The sequence below is a fragment of the Varanus komodoensis genome, unplaced genomic scaffold (genome assembly GCF_004798865.1).
Source record: "Varanus komodoensis strain SLA01 unplaced genomic scaffold, ASM479886v1 scaffold23, whole genome shotgun sequence".
Lineage (NCBI taxonomy): Eukaryota > Metazoa > Chordata > Lepidosauria > Squamata > Varanidae > Varanus > Varanus komodoensis.
Window position 1 is genome coordinate 1,755,072 of NW_025335627.1, and position 18,774 is coordinate 1,773,845.

Sequence of the window (18,774 nt, forward strand, 5' to 3'; positions counted from 1 at the left end):
CTGTCCTTGAACACCCTCACCAATGGGGTCTCAACCACCTCCTGAGGAAGCCCATTCCATACCCTCAGGGTCCTAACTATCAAGAAGTACTTCCTGGCATCCAAATTGAACCTTGGTTCCCTGAGCTTGGCTCTTTTGGAGCGTGTCCTGCCCTCCTCTGCAGGGGAGAACAGGTCTCTACCCACCTCCATGTGACACCCCCTCATCTACCTATATGTCACCAACTGATCCCCTCTGAGTCTCCTCTTCTCCAGGCTGAAAAGACCCCGTTCCCTCAAGTCTCTCCTCATATGGCTTTCCTTGCAAACTGGCCACCATCCTTGCTGCACTGACTCTAACCTGGCTATATCCTTTCTGTAATTTATTTATTTATTTATTTATTTAAAACATTTCTATGCTGCCCCCATCACAACAAAGCCTTGGGGCAGCTCACAACAAATGCGGGGCCCAGAACTGAGCACAATACTGCAGTTGCAGGCGCACCAGAGTCTTATAGAGTGGTAGTAATACCTCTCTCGATCTAGAAGCATGCTTCTTGCTATTCAACCAGGGGTGGCGTTCGCCTTTTGACCACCGCATCACACTGCTGACTCATGTTTAGCCTGCAGTCTACCAGCACCCTGAGATCCCTTTCACATGTGCTGCTCTCCAGCCACTTGTCCCCTAACCTGTACTTATGACACCCATTCCTATGCCCCAAGTGCAAGACCTTGCACTTATCCACATTGAATGCCATCCTGTTGTCTCCTGTTCACTTCCATAGTCTGTCCAGATGCTTTTGGGTCTGGAGTACCTGCTGCTCAGTTGTGGCCACTGCTCCAGTTTTAGTATCGTCTGCAAATTCAATCAGCAGACTGTTCACCCTTTCTTCCATGGCTTGAATGAAAAGATTGAACAGGATCAGCCCCAGAACAGAGCCCTGGGGGACCCTGCTTGTCCCTGGCCGCCATCCTGATGATTCCCCACCAACGGTTTCCCTCTGCTTTCAGTCAGTCAACCGTACCCTAATCCATCAGACAGTGCAGTGATCTATTCCAAAACACTCAGTTTCTCAACCAGGATATCATGGGGCACTTTGTCAAAGGGCAAAATCCAGATAAACCACATCCCCTGCATCCCCTCCATCCAGCCACCTTGAAACCTTGTCATGGAATTCCACAAGGTTTGTCTGGCAACACCAGTTGGGGCAACTGGCACATGCTTACCTCCCTCCCTAAAATCAACCATTTTGGCCTGCCTGGGCTTTTTAAAAAACCTTTTTGGAGAGGATGATGAAACCTGCAGAAGCCAGCTTTTGCAATCTACTTGGGCAGTCCCTCAAAATGCTGCGGGGGGGGGGGGGGGGGGAGACGCAAGCGGGCAAAGTCTGGCGGGCAGCAACCATAGCGTTGCCCCTCATAAGCAGCAGGCAAGGTGCTGCCAGTTTGGTTACAACTGACAGCTCTCAAAGTGAGAGTGATTTTTACATGTGAAAGATGTTCTTGGAGATTTCTGCCTCCTTTGCAACAAGTTTCTCATTTCCCTGCCCCTCTAGTTCCTCCCAGGGTGCACACCTTACATTTTATCCCAAATTTCTGGAGCTCACAAATGTGCACACCACTGTTTCTAGGGAAAAAGGAGTTCTGGCAGCTTTAAGAGACAGCTGCCAAAACTCTCGGTCCTTTTAAAAAGCAGCCTTTGAATGGAAAATGGGTTATTTGGGGCTGGGACATAGGTCTGCATTTGCCTCTCTCCGTTTCTTCTTCAAAACAAGCCTGTGCAGTGCACTGGGCTGAAAATTAGCAAAAGACCCAAAATCACCAAACCGCCTTCCCGACGGTGAGGAGAGCAAGTCACTCGGTCATTGCCTGGCACTTCAGCCACCAGAACACACGTGCCTTTGTGGCTTTGGATGTGTCAAATCAGGCAACTCGGTGCCTACATGATCAGCTGGCTGCCCTCGCGGTAACCTCACGGTGCTCCGAACAGAGTGGACACGTTCAGCTAATGCAGCTCTTCAGAAATGAGACAAAGCTTGTAGATTTTACAAAAGAACCAATCATGTTAATCGTGCTTTTGAACTCCTAGGTTTCACCCATAGATAGCTGCCAGTTTACTAAAACGTTAAATGCAATAGTGACATTCATTGATTTAATCCATACTTTAAATGAAGAGGGTTGTTGGTGTGCTTTGGTCAGGACAGTCTGATCTTGTTTGGTCTTGATAGGACCCTGATGCCACCTTGAAATAATTTGCTCACCATAGTCTTCATTTGAGCCTTCATAAGAAAAAATGCCTATGTGACCTGTTTCCACAAAACAAAACAGACTGAAACAATGTGGTCAAATATCTGCTTTAATTGTATAGTTCTGACAAGTCCTTCTTTTTAAAGAGAAGTACAACAAACTACTTGTACACTGCATTAAATTTAAAATCCAAAGCAAGCTTACCTTGTAAGAACATACTGAGTGAAAGGCATATTTGGCTGAACAAACAGTCACTCCAAATATGTGCAAGGAGCTTTTAGTCAAAACAGAGGTGGTGGAATTGATCATGCTGCATTTGCATTGGCTAAGCTAGAAAAGCTGTGGTTGTGATTGAACATTTCTTGGTGGCGGCATAGTAATCACCTAAGGACAACTTTTAGTGCTAAGTTCAAGCATGAAAAGGTGTGCAATATCTGAGGTAGTTTGACAAAAACGGCGGAAGCACGAGGCAATCCAACCCCCTCCCCAAAACTCTTATGGAATTCCTAGACTAATTTCAGAAGATGAAACCTTCTTCAGCATCCCGTTCTAATGCCATGGATTTGGCTCAAGTTCTGGTCCTTCCAATTCAGAACTGCCTAGTGCTGTGGCTGAACCCAGAGCCCATGATCCCTGTAGTGAGTTCTAGAGTTACCTACAGGTGGCACAATGCCAGCACAGATCCAGAAGCACAATAAGGCTACCTTGTAGAAGAGGAGTTGCTGCTGTGGGGTCCATCACATGAGTCTTTGCCCACAACCCAGTGAGAACATTCAGACACATACACATGCCAGAGTTCTCGCTCACAGGTCACTTCTGGCACAAATGACCAGGTTTAATATACTTCTGGTTGCATTTTTGTGCGTGTGCGTGTGTGCAGAGTGAGAGAGGCCAACTTTCAATTCTGAGCAACACCCTAGCAAAAGACATTCCTAACTAAAACTAAAACCTTTCATTATTCCAGGGATGGGCAGCTTGTGGCCCTCCAGAGAGTGCTAGAGGGCCACAAGTCATCCACCCGCTTTTTACTGGGACAGTTCTGGCTATGCAACCCGCTTTATCTTCATCCACTGGGCACAAAACACACAAGGTAGTTTCTCCTCTACTCTCAAACACATTCACTATCTTGTGTAGATTCTTTCTGTGAGAGAAGGAGATAGACACATTTGGGGGTGAGGAGAGAGGAGCATTCCATGAGAATATTGTTAACATAATACACTTCAAATATGTGCTCTGAGAACTTGCATAGGAATCTGTTTCATTCTCTTGTGAGAGCCAAAATGTGAGATGCTTTTCATTGGAAATAGCCAATGAAGTGGGTAGAAAGACCATTTAATTTCTAGTTAAAAAAGGAAATGACCAATAGGCACTCCTCCCATTAATTAAACTTGTATGGAACAATAGGAATGCTCTTCCAACAAACTAGATTTAGCTTTCATGAAACTCTGGAACTGCTGATAGGAAAATTGTGTTGCATAATCCAAGATACTTGAAAGGTCAGCTTGTTCCAAAGAACAAAGCTCTAACATGTTTTTACTGTGAGAAAACAGGTTTAAGAAGTTACTTTTAGTGGCCACAGTACAAGATGATTTTGTCTCTCTCCACAAATCATGACTGAAAAAGAAAACCTTTCATATACAGTATTTGAACAGCACCTAATTATCTGGGAGATTTAAAGCATGTGTCTGAAAATGAAAAAAGCAAAAAGCAGATGTGCTTGCACACTCTCATCAGAAAAAAATGCAAAATAGATTTCTTCCACCCTAAGTATTACTGACCAGAGAGGAAGACTGAAAGCATTTTGTGAAACATTCATGTGAAAGTAGAACAACTTTTTTATAGCTTTCTATGGTATATGAAGCCACACGGGTGATGCCATTTCAACTCTCAGTTGCCCAGGGCAGCATATCTTGGTAAACAACACATACCATGAATACCAGCAGTCTAGAACTAGCTTATGAACAAATATGGTGTACTCTCAGAGCTCCATCAAAGGAAGAATTTTCAACTGGCCAACCAAGTTCCTAACCAGTAGTAGACCAAGTTCATATGGAGGTGGTAAACTGTTCTACACCACAACTACCTTAGACTTCAGCTGGGGCTTCACATGACCAAAGACTTCTCCACAGTCTTCTCCATAGTGCAGCCTGGAGAAGCGTCCCGTCATACTCCTCCTCACAATCTGAAGCAGCCCAGTCCACACGCAGCACGATCACTTGGTAAGGAGCATGCTTGAAATTTCAGCTCAGTGATGGCACAATTAAGAACCTTGATGAAATGTCCACCTTTCATACATTAAGCAAATCCATACAATGTAAACTTCTAAAAAGAGGCACCAATAGATAAGCCAGACACTGGTACAAGTTGAAATGTTCAGTGAAGTGAAATATTATGTTTCACCATAAATAGTATCCATTAAAGTTTATTTCTTTTAATTGTGAAAGGGGATGGGGCTGTCTCATAGCCTGAAAATGTTTCTGGTTCTTTTTGATCATGGATCTGCCACAGACAGAAGTGAAACACACATTTTGCATTGACACTAATATGTAGTGCTAAATTTTGGGTTACAAAAATAAGCTACATTGAAAAAACTGTGCATTTTCTTCCTTACAAAAGGGTGTACATAAAAGCAAATGGCAGGATAACACTGACAGGATCACAGGAAGTGACAGAGTTAACATAATAGTCATGTATTAGAATTCAAATGCTTGCAAGGAGATGTTAAGCTGTGCTTCATTTTAACATGAGTCAGTGGGTCACGGGACAAAAATGCTTTCCATGTTAGATAAAAATGGTAATGCCTTCTCAAAATTATTTGAATGTTCCAGTCTGATATTTGCAAATGCCTAAAAAAGTTCCATTTTACAAATTAAGAAAAACTGTCACCCACAGAGGATAAAAAATAATATTGTCTTAGGTGTCTTCTGCAAAGAGGAGATGAGCATAAGAAAATTGCAGTCAGAGCCCAGAAATCTCTGCTCGAAACTTTGGCTTTTCAGAACTGTTTCCCCTTTCTCTCACCACTAGGTAAAAACAAAAACAAGGAGCAACTGGATTTGCTGAGGCCGCACTTTCCCATCAGATGGCGCAATCATCATGTTCTTGCGGGCTAAAGGCAGCGGCCCGTAGAATATCCAGAGCATTGACTAAAATTAGGGTTCCTGTGAGATGTTTCCAGCGTTTCGTGATTGGGTTCTTCATCTTATCAAGTCCAATATGAAGCTCCTGGGTAACATCACGGTAACTGTCTCCCATCTGGTTGCTCCATGTTAGCATGAAGTCATACGCTGGTTTCCACATTGCCTGTCGAAAGCAAGAAACAGACACAAACACCAAGGAGGAGGGTTAGGGAAGTTAAGGGAGTCCGGTGTCTGGAGTACAGCATACCCACTTGCAGGATAACAGGTACGGCCATACCTGCCTATGAAGAATTATCATTATCAATGAGAGACACGTAGTCTGATTTCTCCTAGTACACAGTTTAACTGGGCCAGGGGACAGTAGCAAACCAACCCCCAACAACGCAAAACACGAGCAGTACAAAATGCCACCCGTGTGATGTCAGTGCTTGGGACAATGGAACATATTTCTGAGCATGTGTTCCCTCACCAGCTTTCCTCCTGGGGGCCTGGAGCTCACTGCATTCCCACAGAGCCCCTAACCCAGGGCTGGGCCACCACATGCAGGCAGGGTCCCCCGCACAGACTGGATGGCAGCAATGGATATGGCCATCTGGGAGCTCGTGCCCTATCCATTCTGCCTTTCTTGGTGCGGAGAGAGGCATGGCGTTTCTCCCCCTGCCGAGCAAGCTGGGTCGCCTTTCCGTGGCTCTTGTCATCCTCCTTGTGGGTGGCATGCACTACGCAATGGACCCCTGGCAAGTCCCTGCTGCAACAGCAAACATCAGAGCATATTACATATGGCCACTCTGTGCGTGATTAGCATATGCTCCCCTATTAAGATTACAGCTGTTAAAATTTCATGTTGCAAATTACACACCTGTAAGACCAGGGGGACAGGATAACCTTAAGGGTGAATGCCTTTCTTTTAGTATCGCTGTCTTTGGACACAGTGGGTGACCACACAATGACGATTGCTATGCACCTCAGATGAGGCTTTGCCATTGTCCGAGATCAAAACGGCAGCCGAACATAACACCGAGCTATTTTTCCAACTTATTATTCAGAGTCAGTCACCCGGCAAACCCGCCATGAACGCTTTCTTACCTCGCTATCTACAGCTCCATTCTTGTCCCGATGTGGGGCTTCGTAGGCATCCATCTGCTGCTTGGACACCTTGGCCAGCTTCTCAGCAAGCTCCCTCCAGCGCTGGGCCACTTCTACAGCCGTAGTCAGAAGCACAAAATCCTGAATAAGTCGAACAACCAAGCCCTGGCAGTCCATTTTCAGTAAGGCCTGAGAGAAGGCAAAGCAAGCCAAGTTAGACATGACCCCCCACGTTCCCTGGAGCATCTGCATTTTTCTGATGCAGAGGATACTTGGAGACGAGATGTATATATAAACAGCACTCCTATTTTCTTTATATTCCTCACCATGCTCTTTTCTAATATTTACAGTCAACAAACATTGTCAACTTTCCATGTAAACACATTGTTATCCATTAGGTTGATAAGCAGTAGACTTCAATGATACAGAAGAGACAGATCTATTGCCACCAAAAAGGAATTCTTCTCTGATGGGATCATTAAGCTGAACAGTCAAATTCTCTCTCAAAGCATGCTTAGTTTTTCAACCAAAGAATATAATGGAATGAATAATTTGGTTGGCTCCATGTGCAGGAAAACAAAAAAATTAATGAAGTTTGGCTCAAGTTTGGACTTTTCCAAATTCCAGAGAAATATGTCTGTCTTGTGCATTCTGAGAGTTTGGGAGCTTTAAATCAGCACAAGGCCTACATTGTGGTGCACAGGATGATGACAATGCCTAAGGTAACTCCTGAACACACATTATTGAGAACTGAATGTTATAATAGAGAAAAAGTACAACTATTAAGATAGCCGAACATGAATCAAAGCAGCACAGGATTGGAAGCCTCACTCTCAACTCGTAATATAACATGAGGACATGCAACAGATGAAGCAATGCAGTCTCCTCAGCCTGAGGGGCCCCCCTTCTTTGCTCCCACACAAACAGGCACAGAGGAAAAAGAACCGATTAACTGCAGTGGAGGATGGCCAGAAGTCTTCCCTTGTGGTCCCATCATGATTTATGCCCTAGTGAACAGATGCAGTGACTACGTGGGTACAGAACAAGCTTCTACCTTGTTGAGTCCAGTGGTGGGGGGGGGGCATATGGCCATTCTTAAGTGTGGCTTTTAAATCTTTGGGGCAATTAAAATACATTCCCTGTTTAAAACTGGCCGCTGATTAGGGAGAGGTTGTTTTTCTGAGAGCAGTCCTTTCTTTTTATTTGGGAGCTCAGTGCAAGATATTCAGTAAAGGTGTTGCGGAAAACATGCTGATTAAATGTGGCACTGCATGTTGGTCATCCTGGTGGCAGGAGCCTGGACTGCCTTGCATACCGTTTAAATGGCAAGGACCATATTCTAATGTGGGCAGGTGGGATTGTTCAAAGCTGGCTTCTACACCTGATCAGGATAGGTGTCATGGAGTGGAGAAGCCTTGAAAAACTCACATTTATGACATTATAGCTCACGTGCACTTAAAGTTATTGTCACACTTCTTGGGATTAGCGAATTCAACAATGCACATTTTAATTCCCTATCATGCTCCAGTAGCTGTACTGCTTGTACTTCTGGGAAAACAGAAACAAAACCAAGAACAGAACATGGTAACATGCAGACAGAACTCTTCAAAGTAGTTCTCCTGTCGCCAGGCGGCCCCAGCCTGCCAATGTGCTATTCTTTTTCCATTCCTCAAAACTCAGCATGACTCATGCCCTTCCCAAGTGTTCATTAACCAAAGTGTTTGCATTACAGAAGACCAGGAGGCAGAGTCTAAAGAAGGCATTCACTCAAATTCGAAAACATGTCGGAAGAATCTAATTTTAATGCATACTTTCTCTTTGGGTGACTTCTTGAAAAGGGCAAAAGTTTCGTTTCTAAATATCTGATTAACAGAATTTGGTAACTTGGAGAAATTAAGCATATTTCCATATTTTTCTTTGCACAGCTTATTCTACTTCTGCAAGTAATAGCAAGGGAGTTGCAGAGGGCACTAAAGCTCTGTCTCTGAAGCACACAGCAGCCCTTCTAAGGTTTCAGTAGGTGTCCTTGTCTGCCCTCTCCCAAGCATATCGTCACAACCTGAAGGCTATGATTGTGGACACACTCTGTGGTTAAACACAACCCCTTTCATGAACTCTTCGAAGAGCCATAAGCAAGGGTCTTTCTCCCCATCTCACCCCCGCATCTGGAATATGCAGATAATCATAAATATCCACTGGTGCGTCTTATTACAGCATAGTTGCAAGAATCAAAAGCAAACTAATGAACATGAAGAGCTTAGAACACTCTAGAAGTACTATATGAATACAAAGTGTTATTTATTATTAGAAAGTTGCTTTTCTAAGCCGAGCTCAGAAATTCTCTAGATGTTTGGTTCCCTACCCATACAACACAAAATTCTGCTTAGAGGCAGAGCTGGGTAAGAGAAAGCCTGAGCACAGAATCGGTGAATCCCTAATTCAAAGAAAAAAATCAGGTTCATGTAGGGTCATTAAAGACTGGGCTACTGCAAGAAAACTCCATATGACATTGTGTCAAATATTTGTAGCACTCTGAAAGAACTGCAGGATTCTGCCTAAGGGGGTGGTCTTCTTGGGAGGAACCAGGAAATTTTTTATTTTTATTTATTTAGATTTATATCCTGCCTTTTTCCTACAAAGGGCTCAAGGCAGCTTACATTATCTCTCCTCCTCCATCTTATCCCCACAACAACAACCCTGTGAGGTAGGTTGGGCTGAGAGTCTGTGACTGGCCCAAAGTCACCCAGTTGGCTCCATGGCCGAGCGGGGACTCGAACCCAGATCCTCTGAGTCCCAGTCCCATGCTCTTAACCACTACACCACACTGGCTCTCACACTTCTGGCCTGACGAGAGTGAGGCCCCAACCTAAGAGATTTCAGTGGGATGCTCTTTTGTACTCTTCCTGAATTAACAAAACAAAAAACCCCCTAGCATTGGATGTATCTGGGGCTATTTTTGACCCCAGACAAAAGAACTTCAGGCAAGAAAAATGCTACATCTGAGAAGCCTTTGCTCTGGCTAGGATTTTCCCTCAGGATGTTTCAATCAACATAAGAATGGCTTCAAGTGCTCAGCCAGTACAGGAAATTTCCAGTTTAATCTTTCCTGAATGTAAGCAAAAGCAAAAACAAAACCGCATAACAATGCAAACTTTTGGCCTTTTGGGGGGATCATAATGATTCTTGTATATTTGTGTGCCTTAGGCATGTTTTGTTTTACAGGGAGAAAAAACCATTAAAAGTAGCTGAAAGATTTAAACTAGCTTCTTTGTGACAATGTCCTAGAAGACTGAGTTGGTTGGACCAGTTCTGTAAACACTGCAGCACAAAACATGAGCTCTGTGGTGCCTGTTGCCCCATGACGCAGGACGAGACTATGGAAATCGTGCACTTGCTTGGAAGCAGAGTCTCCAGGATACAGCATACCAACAATGAAGCAATATTCTGCTGCTTCTTATAGATGCCTGTTCCTTCACTGGGTGTCTACAGGGCATATGAACGTCAGTCCTTTCTACTGACTGGGCTAGTAATCCATAACAGAAGTGAGCATAAAGATCACAGCTGTATTACAAACCAAGCCCGAATCCGACAGAGCTACGAAATGACGACCTTGCCCAGTGCCAGGCCTCTCCTGGCTGTTTCTAACACTTCCATCCCATTACCTGCTGAACTAGCTTGGTGGCAAGGCCTTGATTAGGCTCTCGTGGTGGCATCCCAGCTGCAGAGAACCATGGAAAATGTAGTTCCTCCCAATAACTCATCCCCACTGGGGAACAGCGTGCCTGTGGCAGCATCTCTGACTGATGCCATGGAAATACATTTCCCGCTTTTCTCTACACCCAGGATGCTGGAGCGGCAGCCCTGTTACAGGACCAAGCTATTCTCAGTAAATTTTGGAGTAGGTGGCACACTGGCAGGGATGTTTTATACTGGTTCCCTCTCCCAGTGATATTACTGGGAACACGGAGCAGCTGATTTCCTCTCTCCCACAAAACAAGGAAAGATCTCTTACCCAAGTAATTCCAAACTGAGTGGAGAGCAGGCAGCTGCTGAACACTACAGCTTCCTATTTCTTGGCATGAAAGAGAAGGTGTTGAATATCGATCCTATTCATCTAGATTACCTGCCTCCTAAAGTGTTTTCCCAAATTGCAAAAAAGCAGCAACAATGATGCCAACAACAACAAGTTTTTGAATTTCTAACATTCTCAAGACTGTCATTTTTGTCTCTTCCACTGGCAACCTTGTCATTTTCTGATTCAGCAGAGAATTTTCTCCCATTAACCTCAACCCCAGCAGATCCTCTACTTCCCATAGATAGCAACAGATCTTCAAGAATACACTCATATCTGTACCATTGATGAGAATATCCAGTTCATCTTATACCTTGGCAGTTTCATTTATGGTGATAGGGTCAACATATTTCTTGTCTCTGCCAAATGTTTAATTGCTCCTATTTACAGTGTCAAAACAGAGCAGGTTTAATTCTATCCATTATGTGCCACTTCTTACCAAGATGTTATGACTTTTGATTCCCCTTGCAAAACCTTCACTTGCACAGGGCACAGGAGTGGGAGACTGCCCACAAGAAACAGCAATAGGATTTGGACAACATAACCCACAGGCTAAGCCTAGCTGAGATAACAAACTATGGTGAATGACGCAGCCACAAACTAGGGGTTCTCTTCATGTGTTGTTTGTGAACAAGCCATGGTGAACAAGCCATGGCTTGTAAACACAGCTGGGTTCTGAAAACACAATAAACCACAGTTCAACAGGAATCCACAGTTCAACAACAAATCACACTCAACTCTGAGTATGGGATTTTGTGTTGGTTGAACCTGGGCATTCTGTTTCTAGCATCTTCTACAAGAGCAGGCATCTCCCAGGAACTGCAATGCCCACACTGCCCCCAGAACCCCCTGGGGCCCACCCCTGCTGAAGCTGCCACAGCTGAACTGTTTTTGAATTTGCAACATCAATAGCAGCACCAAAAATGCAGTGATTCTGCAAGGAAACTACCTTTTTGCTTGCAAAATTGCTGTGATTTTTCCCCACTGCATTAGCAGCAAATTTAGCAAGGGGAGGGGGCTGTAAAAATAGCCATGAACGGCCATAAATGACCTGCAGGCTGTGTTCTCACTCTGGATGTAAAAGAATCATTCAGTGTGTTCAGGCAGAATTCTTTTCAAAGTCTGGTTCAAAATAAAATAAAAATAAATAAAACATGCATTCATCAACCTTGAAAGAACAAAGGAAAAACACTCTTGTATTATTATTCTGAACACTAGACGCACAACTCGGCACTGTCTACCAATTTTAGCTTCTCAGAAGGAGATGTTGGTTTTTCAGAAGAGTTTGATTGCAGTTAGAGCTGTAGTTAATGGCAGTGCTGCCCTGGCCACGTACCATTTTGTATGCTCTTACGGGAGAGGTTGGAACCATTATCCAGCTGTTCCACAACACAGATGTCCGGAAGGTCATTTCTGCTTAATGAGGAAGGTAGCATTGCCTTATTCAGAGAGTCATAGTCTCAACTGACATGCCTTTCAGTCTGTCAGTTGCAGTCTAGTTCCTTGCCCATTGAAGCAAAGGTTTTATGAGCAATTTCTGAGGCAAGTATAATCCCTACATGACATGCACCTGAGATTGCTTCTTCCTAAAACTTTACCTCCAAGCAGGGGAACAACAACGCAGCCACAGACAAATCCGTATTTGCTGGGGGAAGTTTTTAGATTTCACCATGTGGAGTGCACTTATAAAAGAATGGAGGGAAATGTCCCTGGTGATTTTATTTCCTTGTCAAAAGAATAATTTTGGATGATCTCACTAGGCGCACCGAGTGCAAAGTTTCAAGTTGCATTTCGACCACTGAAAACCACGGCACTAATATTCAAATCCCAATCATGTTCACCCCTTGGTAAGCGCTTGCTTTCTGTGGTAATTACATCTAATTCTGGATTTGCAGCCTAAAACTGCTTAAGAGGCTTGCAGATCATAATGTAACTCAGAATATGCATCAGGGAATAAACACTGAGCGATGTAAAGCACTGAGAAACAGTGAAGAAGAACTGGTTTCTGAGCTACAGCATTTTGGAAATAAGTAGTAGTTTTCAATTTAGTTATTCTTTCCACCATCTATTGAGCTGAACCCTTAACCCAACAAAAAGTGAGTATCAGGCAAATTATCCTGAATTAATACCTGAAATAAATGGAATACTTACTGACATCAGTTCCTTCTGGAAAGACTTCCTATCTTTATTGTCCGAATTATTACAGTCTTCTTTCAATTTTTCCAACACAGAAGCCACGCATTCTGGCTCACTGTCCAACTCTGCTCGACAGAAGAAAGCAAGGGGCAAATTGCCATATCCCAGAGCATCTGCAAATGCACGCCAGCTGCTAATGTTCTCCATGAGCAAAGTCCTCACTGAAGCATAGATGTAGGTGAGGAATTTGCAAGGCCTCAGGATTTGCTCCAGCAACATGCCAGTAGTAAGCTCAGGTCCAGAGAAATAATTCGGCTTGGCTTTCCCAACAACTAAAACGTTCTTGGTGTGAACAAGGCCAATTTTACCCTGATAGTAACCAATGTACCATTCCTTTGTCCAGAGCTGACCTTTTAGCTTGATCTTCTCCTCACTGAGCAAAGCTATGGCGTCCCCTTTCTTGTATTCCAAGAGGTAATGGTTCTTGTTTTGCCTCACCACTGTTTTTAACAGTTTGCCATATTTCAGGCTTCCAACAATCCGATCCTGAAAGACTGGGTATTTGATGGTGGTTGCAAGAGGGGACAAGATGATTTTTCCAACCTCGTTTTTCTTGAGAAACCTCCGCTGTCCAGTGGCCCTGACGGCACTCTTGGGAGGGGGCTGTGGTGTCTGGACACAGAACTGAGTCAGGATGGCGTCCTTGTCATCCTTGACCTGTATTCTTAACGTGAAGTCGGACAGCTCATTTGGATCATGTGACATGATGGGGAAGATGAGGCGGCTGATTTTGCCCAGCTTCATTTGGAAGCCTCTCACGATTTTTGCCTGCTCGTTGGCTCTCACCTCGTAATTAGTCATGTTTGAAAACATGCAAAGCTTTAGATCCTGTGGCCTCCCTAAGGCAAACTGGTGCTTGCCCCACAGCTGCAGTGCCACGGGTGCCGTGCCGTGTACTTGCCGAGTCACTTCATTTACTAGCAAAGTCTTGGGGGCACAGTCATGCCCAAAGATGGCAACCACTGTTTTAAAAGAAGGGTGTATGTGCTTTGGACCGTAGACACCGACCGTGACTTTCTTGCTGATGTAATCCCAAACAGTGTAGGGATACAGAATATTCCGTCCTTGGGCTACAACGGCTATATACATGCAGGGCTCCAGGTTCTCCAGCTGAACCTGGATCGTGTCTCCATAGCAATACTGTTGCTGCAACGGTGCATAGGGGCCTTCCTTCATGTCACTCCGCAGACACTGCACTTCCACTAAACTCTTGCTCACAATGTCACTCTTGACTTCTGCAGAAATCTTCATCTCCAGAATGATGGAGGTTCTGATTTCCATGTTGCTCAGCTTAATCTCCAACACAGGGCTAATCGTGCTGCATTTGTCACTGTTGAGTTCCAGAGGGGGATCCAGCAGGGCTTTCATAGAGATCTGCTGTGTATCGCCAGCAATTACATGTCCTTCTGGAATACGGATATTAATATTTGTATCTGGAAGCTGAACTGCTCCCCCAGAACTATCCAGCTTGCAAACGATGTTAGTCTCCACGGGTTGTGTCTGACCCCAACCAGGGTTCTGGCCCAGGAGGTCCAAGTCATGGCACGATCTTGCTAATTTCCGATGGTTCAGCCATGCAGCTCTGAAATCTTCCCTGCTTTGGAATTGTTCTGGAGTAGGAGATTTTAACCCAGCGAAGAAGCCTGAGGATGCTGGATTTTCTGACTTGGCTTGCAGTACTGAGAGCTCTGATAAACTGTATGAGCGTTTGCTTCTGAAAAACGGGTTGTCCCATCTACTTGGCTGATCAAACTCAAATCCATTCATTGACGGAATCTCATCAAGATGGTTACCCACACTGCTATTTGTCGCAGAACTCGAGCCGGTAAAGTTTGGCACTCCCGTGTCAAAGAGCAACAAATCCATATGGGTTGGAAGGGAATGCTCCTTTTTCCTGTCAGGCATTATCTGCACATTCCTATTCAGAAAAGGATTACTCTGCATGTTAATCAAGAAAGGGTTGTTTTTGGTTACGTTCCAGTTCACATCCGACCAGTCTCCAAGCAGATCGAGCTCTTTGGCGCCCTCATCAGAGCTTTCAAGCAGATTGTCTATCATTCCACTGTCGGTTAAGGAAGAGTTTCGGTGGTTGACAGGCTGGACATAGGAGGAGGGGATGTAACCCATCTCCGTGGTATTGTGGGCATACCACCACTCGCCTCCTGAGGTATCTAAGACATAAAGGTGGTCGCCCTTGGAGAACTTCAGGGTGGTGAAGTTGTTTGGACAGTAGTCCTTAATAGCTACAACCTCCTTTGCATTTCCAAATGATGTAAGATTGTCTACCATCAAGGCACTAGGAGAAGGCACTGCAAAGCAAAAGGAGGATACAAATGAGCAACCGCAACATGCACAAGTTACGCAGACCACTGAAGCCCTTTGGCTCATACCCAGAAACATGCAGGGGGCTCTTTAACAGCCACCAATCTAAAATCGACAGACCCCAACTTTCTTCACCAAATGGCTCTGCAGAACTATAAAAGGATAGCATGCAGGATTGTTCGTGTGTGAACAATTGTTACTGTTCAAGGGATCCTCAAAAAATCAATTCTACTCTGCTCTGCATCGTGTGCAGCCAAAGCTACACCCTCTTACCAAAGGTTAAGCCCACTTAATTTGGTGTGGCTTGCTCTTAAGTAGGCGTGCAAGGCTGCACTGGCTATCCCTCGCATGCTTGTGGTGGTGGGGGCCGCATGCTGTGCTCGACTTCCTGCTGAGTCAAATTGCTCACAAGGCCAGGGAGATGCTGTGCCCGGGCGGCTCCGGCAAGTAGCAAACGCAGAATGGGAAACACACGGCAACTGGGAATAACCTTGCTCGTTATTGGGTGCATCATTATCCTGTTGGCAAAACAGTTGCAATGCTGCCTGAAACAGCACTTGCTGTGCCTGCATGTGCAAACCCCAAGTCACTCTTCTATCTCATGTTTTCACAAATGCCTTATTGACTGGAGAAGCTGACTCCAAGCTAGCAAGAAACAAATCTAAAGAAATATGTGGGCCTGCAAAAGCCACACTGGCCTCTCCCTTTTGGATTCTTTCATATGCTCCTGTAGTGAAATACAGATTGAATGTAACTGCTCGCAGATTTAAAAAAAAAAAAAAGAGTCTTACAGTACTGGAGGTCTTACACGAATGGGAAGATAATTGGTATCACAAAAAGCCAGGTGTGTGGCACTTATATTTACACTTCTGTTCCTCGTTTCAGTGGACAAATCCAAGGGTGGGTTTGTGTGATACAACCAGCCACACCACAGAGGACGCCAAGCAGCGTGGTGGTTTGCCCTGGGACCCACGATGTGTCCTGCGGGCACACCACGGAAGCACTGAGGGTGGCCCTGTTGGCACAGTACAAGGAGGGCTGCCTTCGCTCCAGCCCGGACACAGTCCTCTTGTCAGACAGGGCAGGGACACCCTTCTGTTGCCTGTGCCACCAAGCAGGAGTGCCCACCCCACAGCTGGCAGGAGCTCAGCAGTGCTGCTGGCGTTCCCTGCCCAGTGCCCCTAAAGCCCGCCCCGTTCAGGCTGGGGAGGGGGCACACAGCCGGCGCTGGCAGCATCACCACACGGCGCTGCCGCAAGCCCTGGATGTGGCCGGGGTGCGGGCGGGGGAGGCACAGAGCACAGCGGCACCGCCGGCAGCTGCTGGCCCTGGCAGCGGACTGGGGGGGAAGGGCTACGTGATTAGCGCACGGCTTCCTCTGCACCGCAGAAGGCTGCCAACCCTTTTGGCCGGTCGTGCGCTGGCATGGGGGGCCTCTGACCGCCATGCCAAGGGTCACTCGGCCACTCTGCTGCAGCTGTCAGAAGCACCCACTGGGAGCCACTGAGCCAGTGTGGCAAGGCTTTCTGCCACTCTCGGCAAGCGGCTCTCTTGGCTCGGGGGCGATCTATGCCTAGGCTGCCACATTTGTGCTCAGACGATGCATCAAACCCAGGAGCGGCCACAAGACCTACAGCAAGTCATGTGTCGCTGGGTGGCTTTGTAGTCACAGAAAAGTCATCCTGTGGGACGTGCGCTAGGGCTTGGATAACATGCGATGCCATATAGTTTCCAAGCCACTGTGGCTTAGCATGAAGCTCACCAAAAGCTCCAGATGAGTCAAATATTCAATGGGGAACTCAAAAGGATGAAGTGTTACAAAATGTTACGTGGAGTTTACTCTTGCGCCAAATATGCAAAGGAAGAATTTTATATTTACAGAAGAATGCATGAAAAATGGGATGAAGGTGCTGCATGATAAGAATGTAAGTGCTTCAAGGTAACTTAGACAAGGAGGTAAAAAAATGGGAATAAAGGAATGCTCTCCATCGATTCTTAAGAAAGAGAACACTGAGCAGGGAAGCCAAAGCAGAGCTGATGTAAATGAGTGAGGAGAAACTAATAGACTGAGCAGCTTAGCGCTCTTAAAGCACACAAATCTAGGTTACTAGGTAATCACCATCTGAGCATATTACAGACGACAGGATATTAGTCTTGGGCCCATAAAGAATAATAGGGCCTTTCTAGTTCAATCTTCTTCTTCAAGGCAATGATCTTAGAGCTTCCTAGCACTTAGCCATCATCATTAATATGATGTACAAATCAACTACCCCCTCTCTGGCCAGGGAAGAAAACTAACCACAAACATGATGAATTTAGCTTCTCGGCAAAGGGCAGACATAAGCTCACATTCAAAGGGTGTTTTCATGGCACATACCAATTTTGCTGAAAGAAGGGACTGGATGATGTGGATTTTAAGACAGATGTCCAAGGGACTGGAAGGCAGAGGGCTATGAAAATGGAGCTAGTGCTGTACATCCTGGCAAGTGGCTGATGGGGGGCCTTGCAAGAGTCTCCCGGAGCTTTCCAGTATATACATGAAGCCTCTTGAGGAAGTCACACAGGGGCCGGGGATAAGCACCCCTGATGCTCAGGTGGCATTCAGCTCTACGCTTCATTTCTGTCTCCTCCTATCAGGGAAGCGGTGGGGCTCTTGGACCAATGCCTGGAGGTGAGTTTGGGAAATATGAAAGCCAACAAGCTGAAACTTGATCCAGACAAGGCTGAGATGTTGTCGGTAAGAAAAGTGGTCCTAGGTGGGAATGAACTCCCTCAGCTTACCAAGGATGTAGTTTTGGAGATCTCCTCTGCTCACAGGTAGCTAATGAAGCTCAGGTGGCACTGGCAGGCCAGCTCTGCTTTTACCAGCATACGCTGCTTTGTCAGTTGTGACCCTATATGTGTGGGTGGATGTTTGGTGCATTTCTATACCACCAACAGCTGAAGCTCTCTGGGCAGTTTGCACAATCCATAAAAACAGATGAAAAAGTACAATAAAATATCATAAAATTAAAAAAGGATAGCTGGGAGGGAGCTGAGATGCATGCACACTAATGCTAGAAGCATGAGAAACAAGCAGGAAGAGCTTGAGGCTTTCCTGTGAGGGTATGATCTGGTGGGGATCACGGAAACATGATGGGATGAAAGGCAGGATTGGAATGTAAACATAGAGGGCATGTCCTATTCAGAAAGGACAGGAAGGGAAAGAGAGGAGGGGGCAAAGTGTTATATGCCAGGGAAGGGATAGGATGTAATGAGATAGCGGGTGGTGCATATGGGGATCTGGTAGAGGGGGACTGGGGAAAACTAAAAGGTCTTGATGGGGGGTGGGACCTGACAGTTGGGGCATGCTATTGCCCACCAAGCCAACTTGAGACCCTGGATGATGCCCTGACAGACTAGATTCAAAGGATATATTGCGGGAGGGACACGGTAATTATGGGAGATTTCAGCCTCCCAGATATCAGTTGGGAGACTCACTCAGTGGCGACAGCCGGGTAACATTGCTTTCTAGATGCTATAGAGGAAAGATTTTTCATGCAGAGGGTCCAGTAGGTGATAAGGGGAGGAAATATCCTTTGTTTTGACCAACAGGAAAGACCTGGTAGATTAGGTGTAGGTTATGAGAGCTCTGGGTGCAAGTGATCACTCCATCCTTTGCTTTGAGATCAGGGGAATGGGGGTGAGTGGAAGGTTGAGCACTAGAAGCTGGGACTTCAAGAGGGCCAACGTT

General features: G+C 45.5%; 1 protein-coding gene across 3 annotated transcripts in view; it reads right to left on the minus strand.

Moving 5' to 3' along the window:
• Positions 1 to 2,318: 2,318 nt before the first annotated feature.
• Positions 2,319 to 18,774, minus strand: part of SH3BP4 (SH3 domain binding protein 4) — a 46,010-nt gene continuing 29,554 nt past the window's right edge. For all 3 annotated transcript variants that reach the window (XM_044431816.1, XM_044431815.1, XM_044431817.1), the window contains 3 exons: positions 12,675 to 15,028; positions 6,452 to 6,640; positions 2,319 to 5,528 (listed from right to left, as the gene is read on the minus strand). In XM_044431816.1, the coding sequence (XP_044287751.1) occupies positions 5,304 to 5,528; positions 6,452 to 6,640; positions 12,675 to 15,028 (2,768 nt within the window). In that variant the 3' untranslated portion in view covers positions 2,319 to 5,303. The remainder of the gene's footprint in view (positions 5,529 to 6,451; positions 6,641 to 12,674; positions 15,029 to 18,774) is intronic.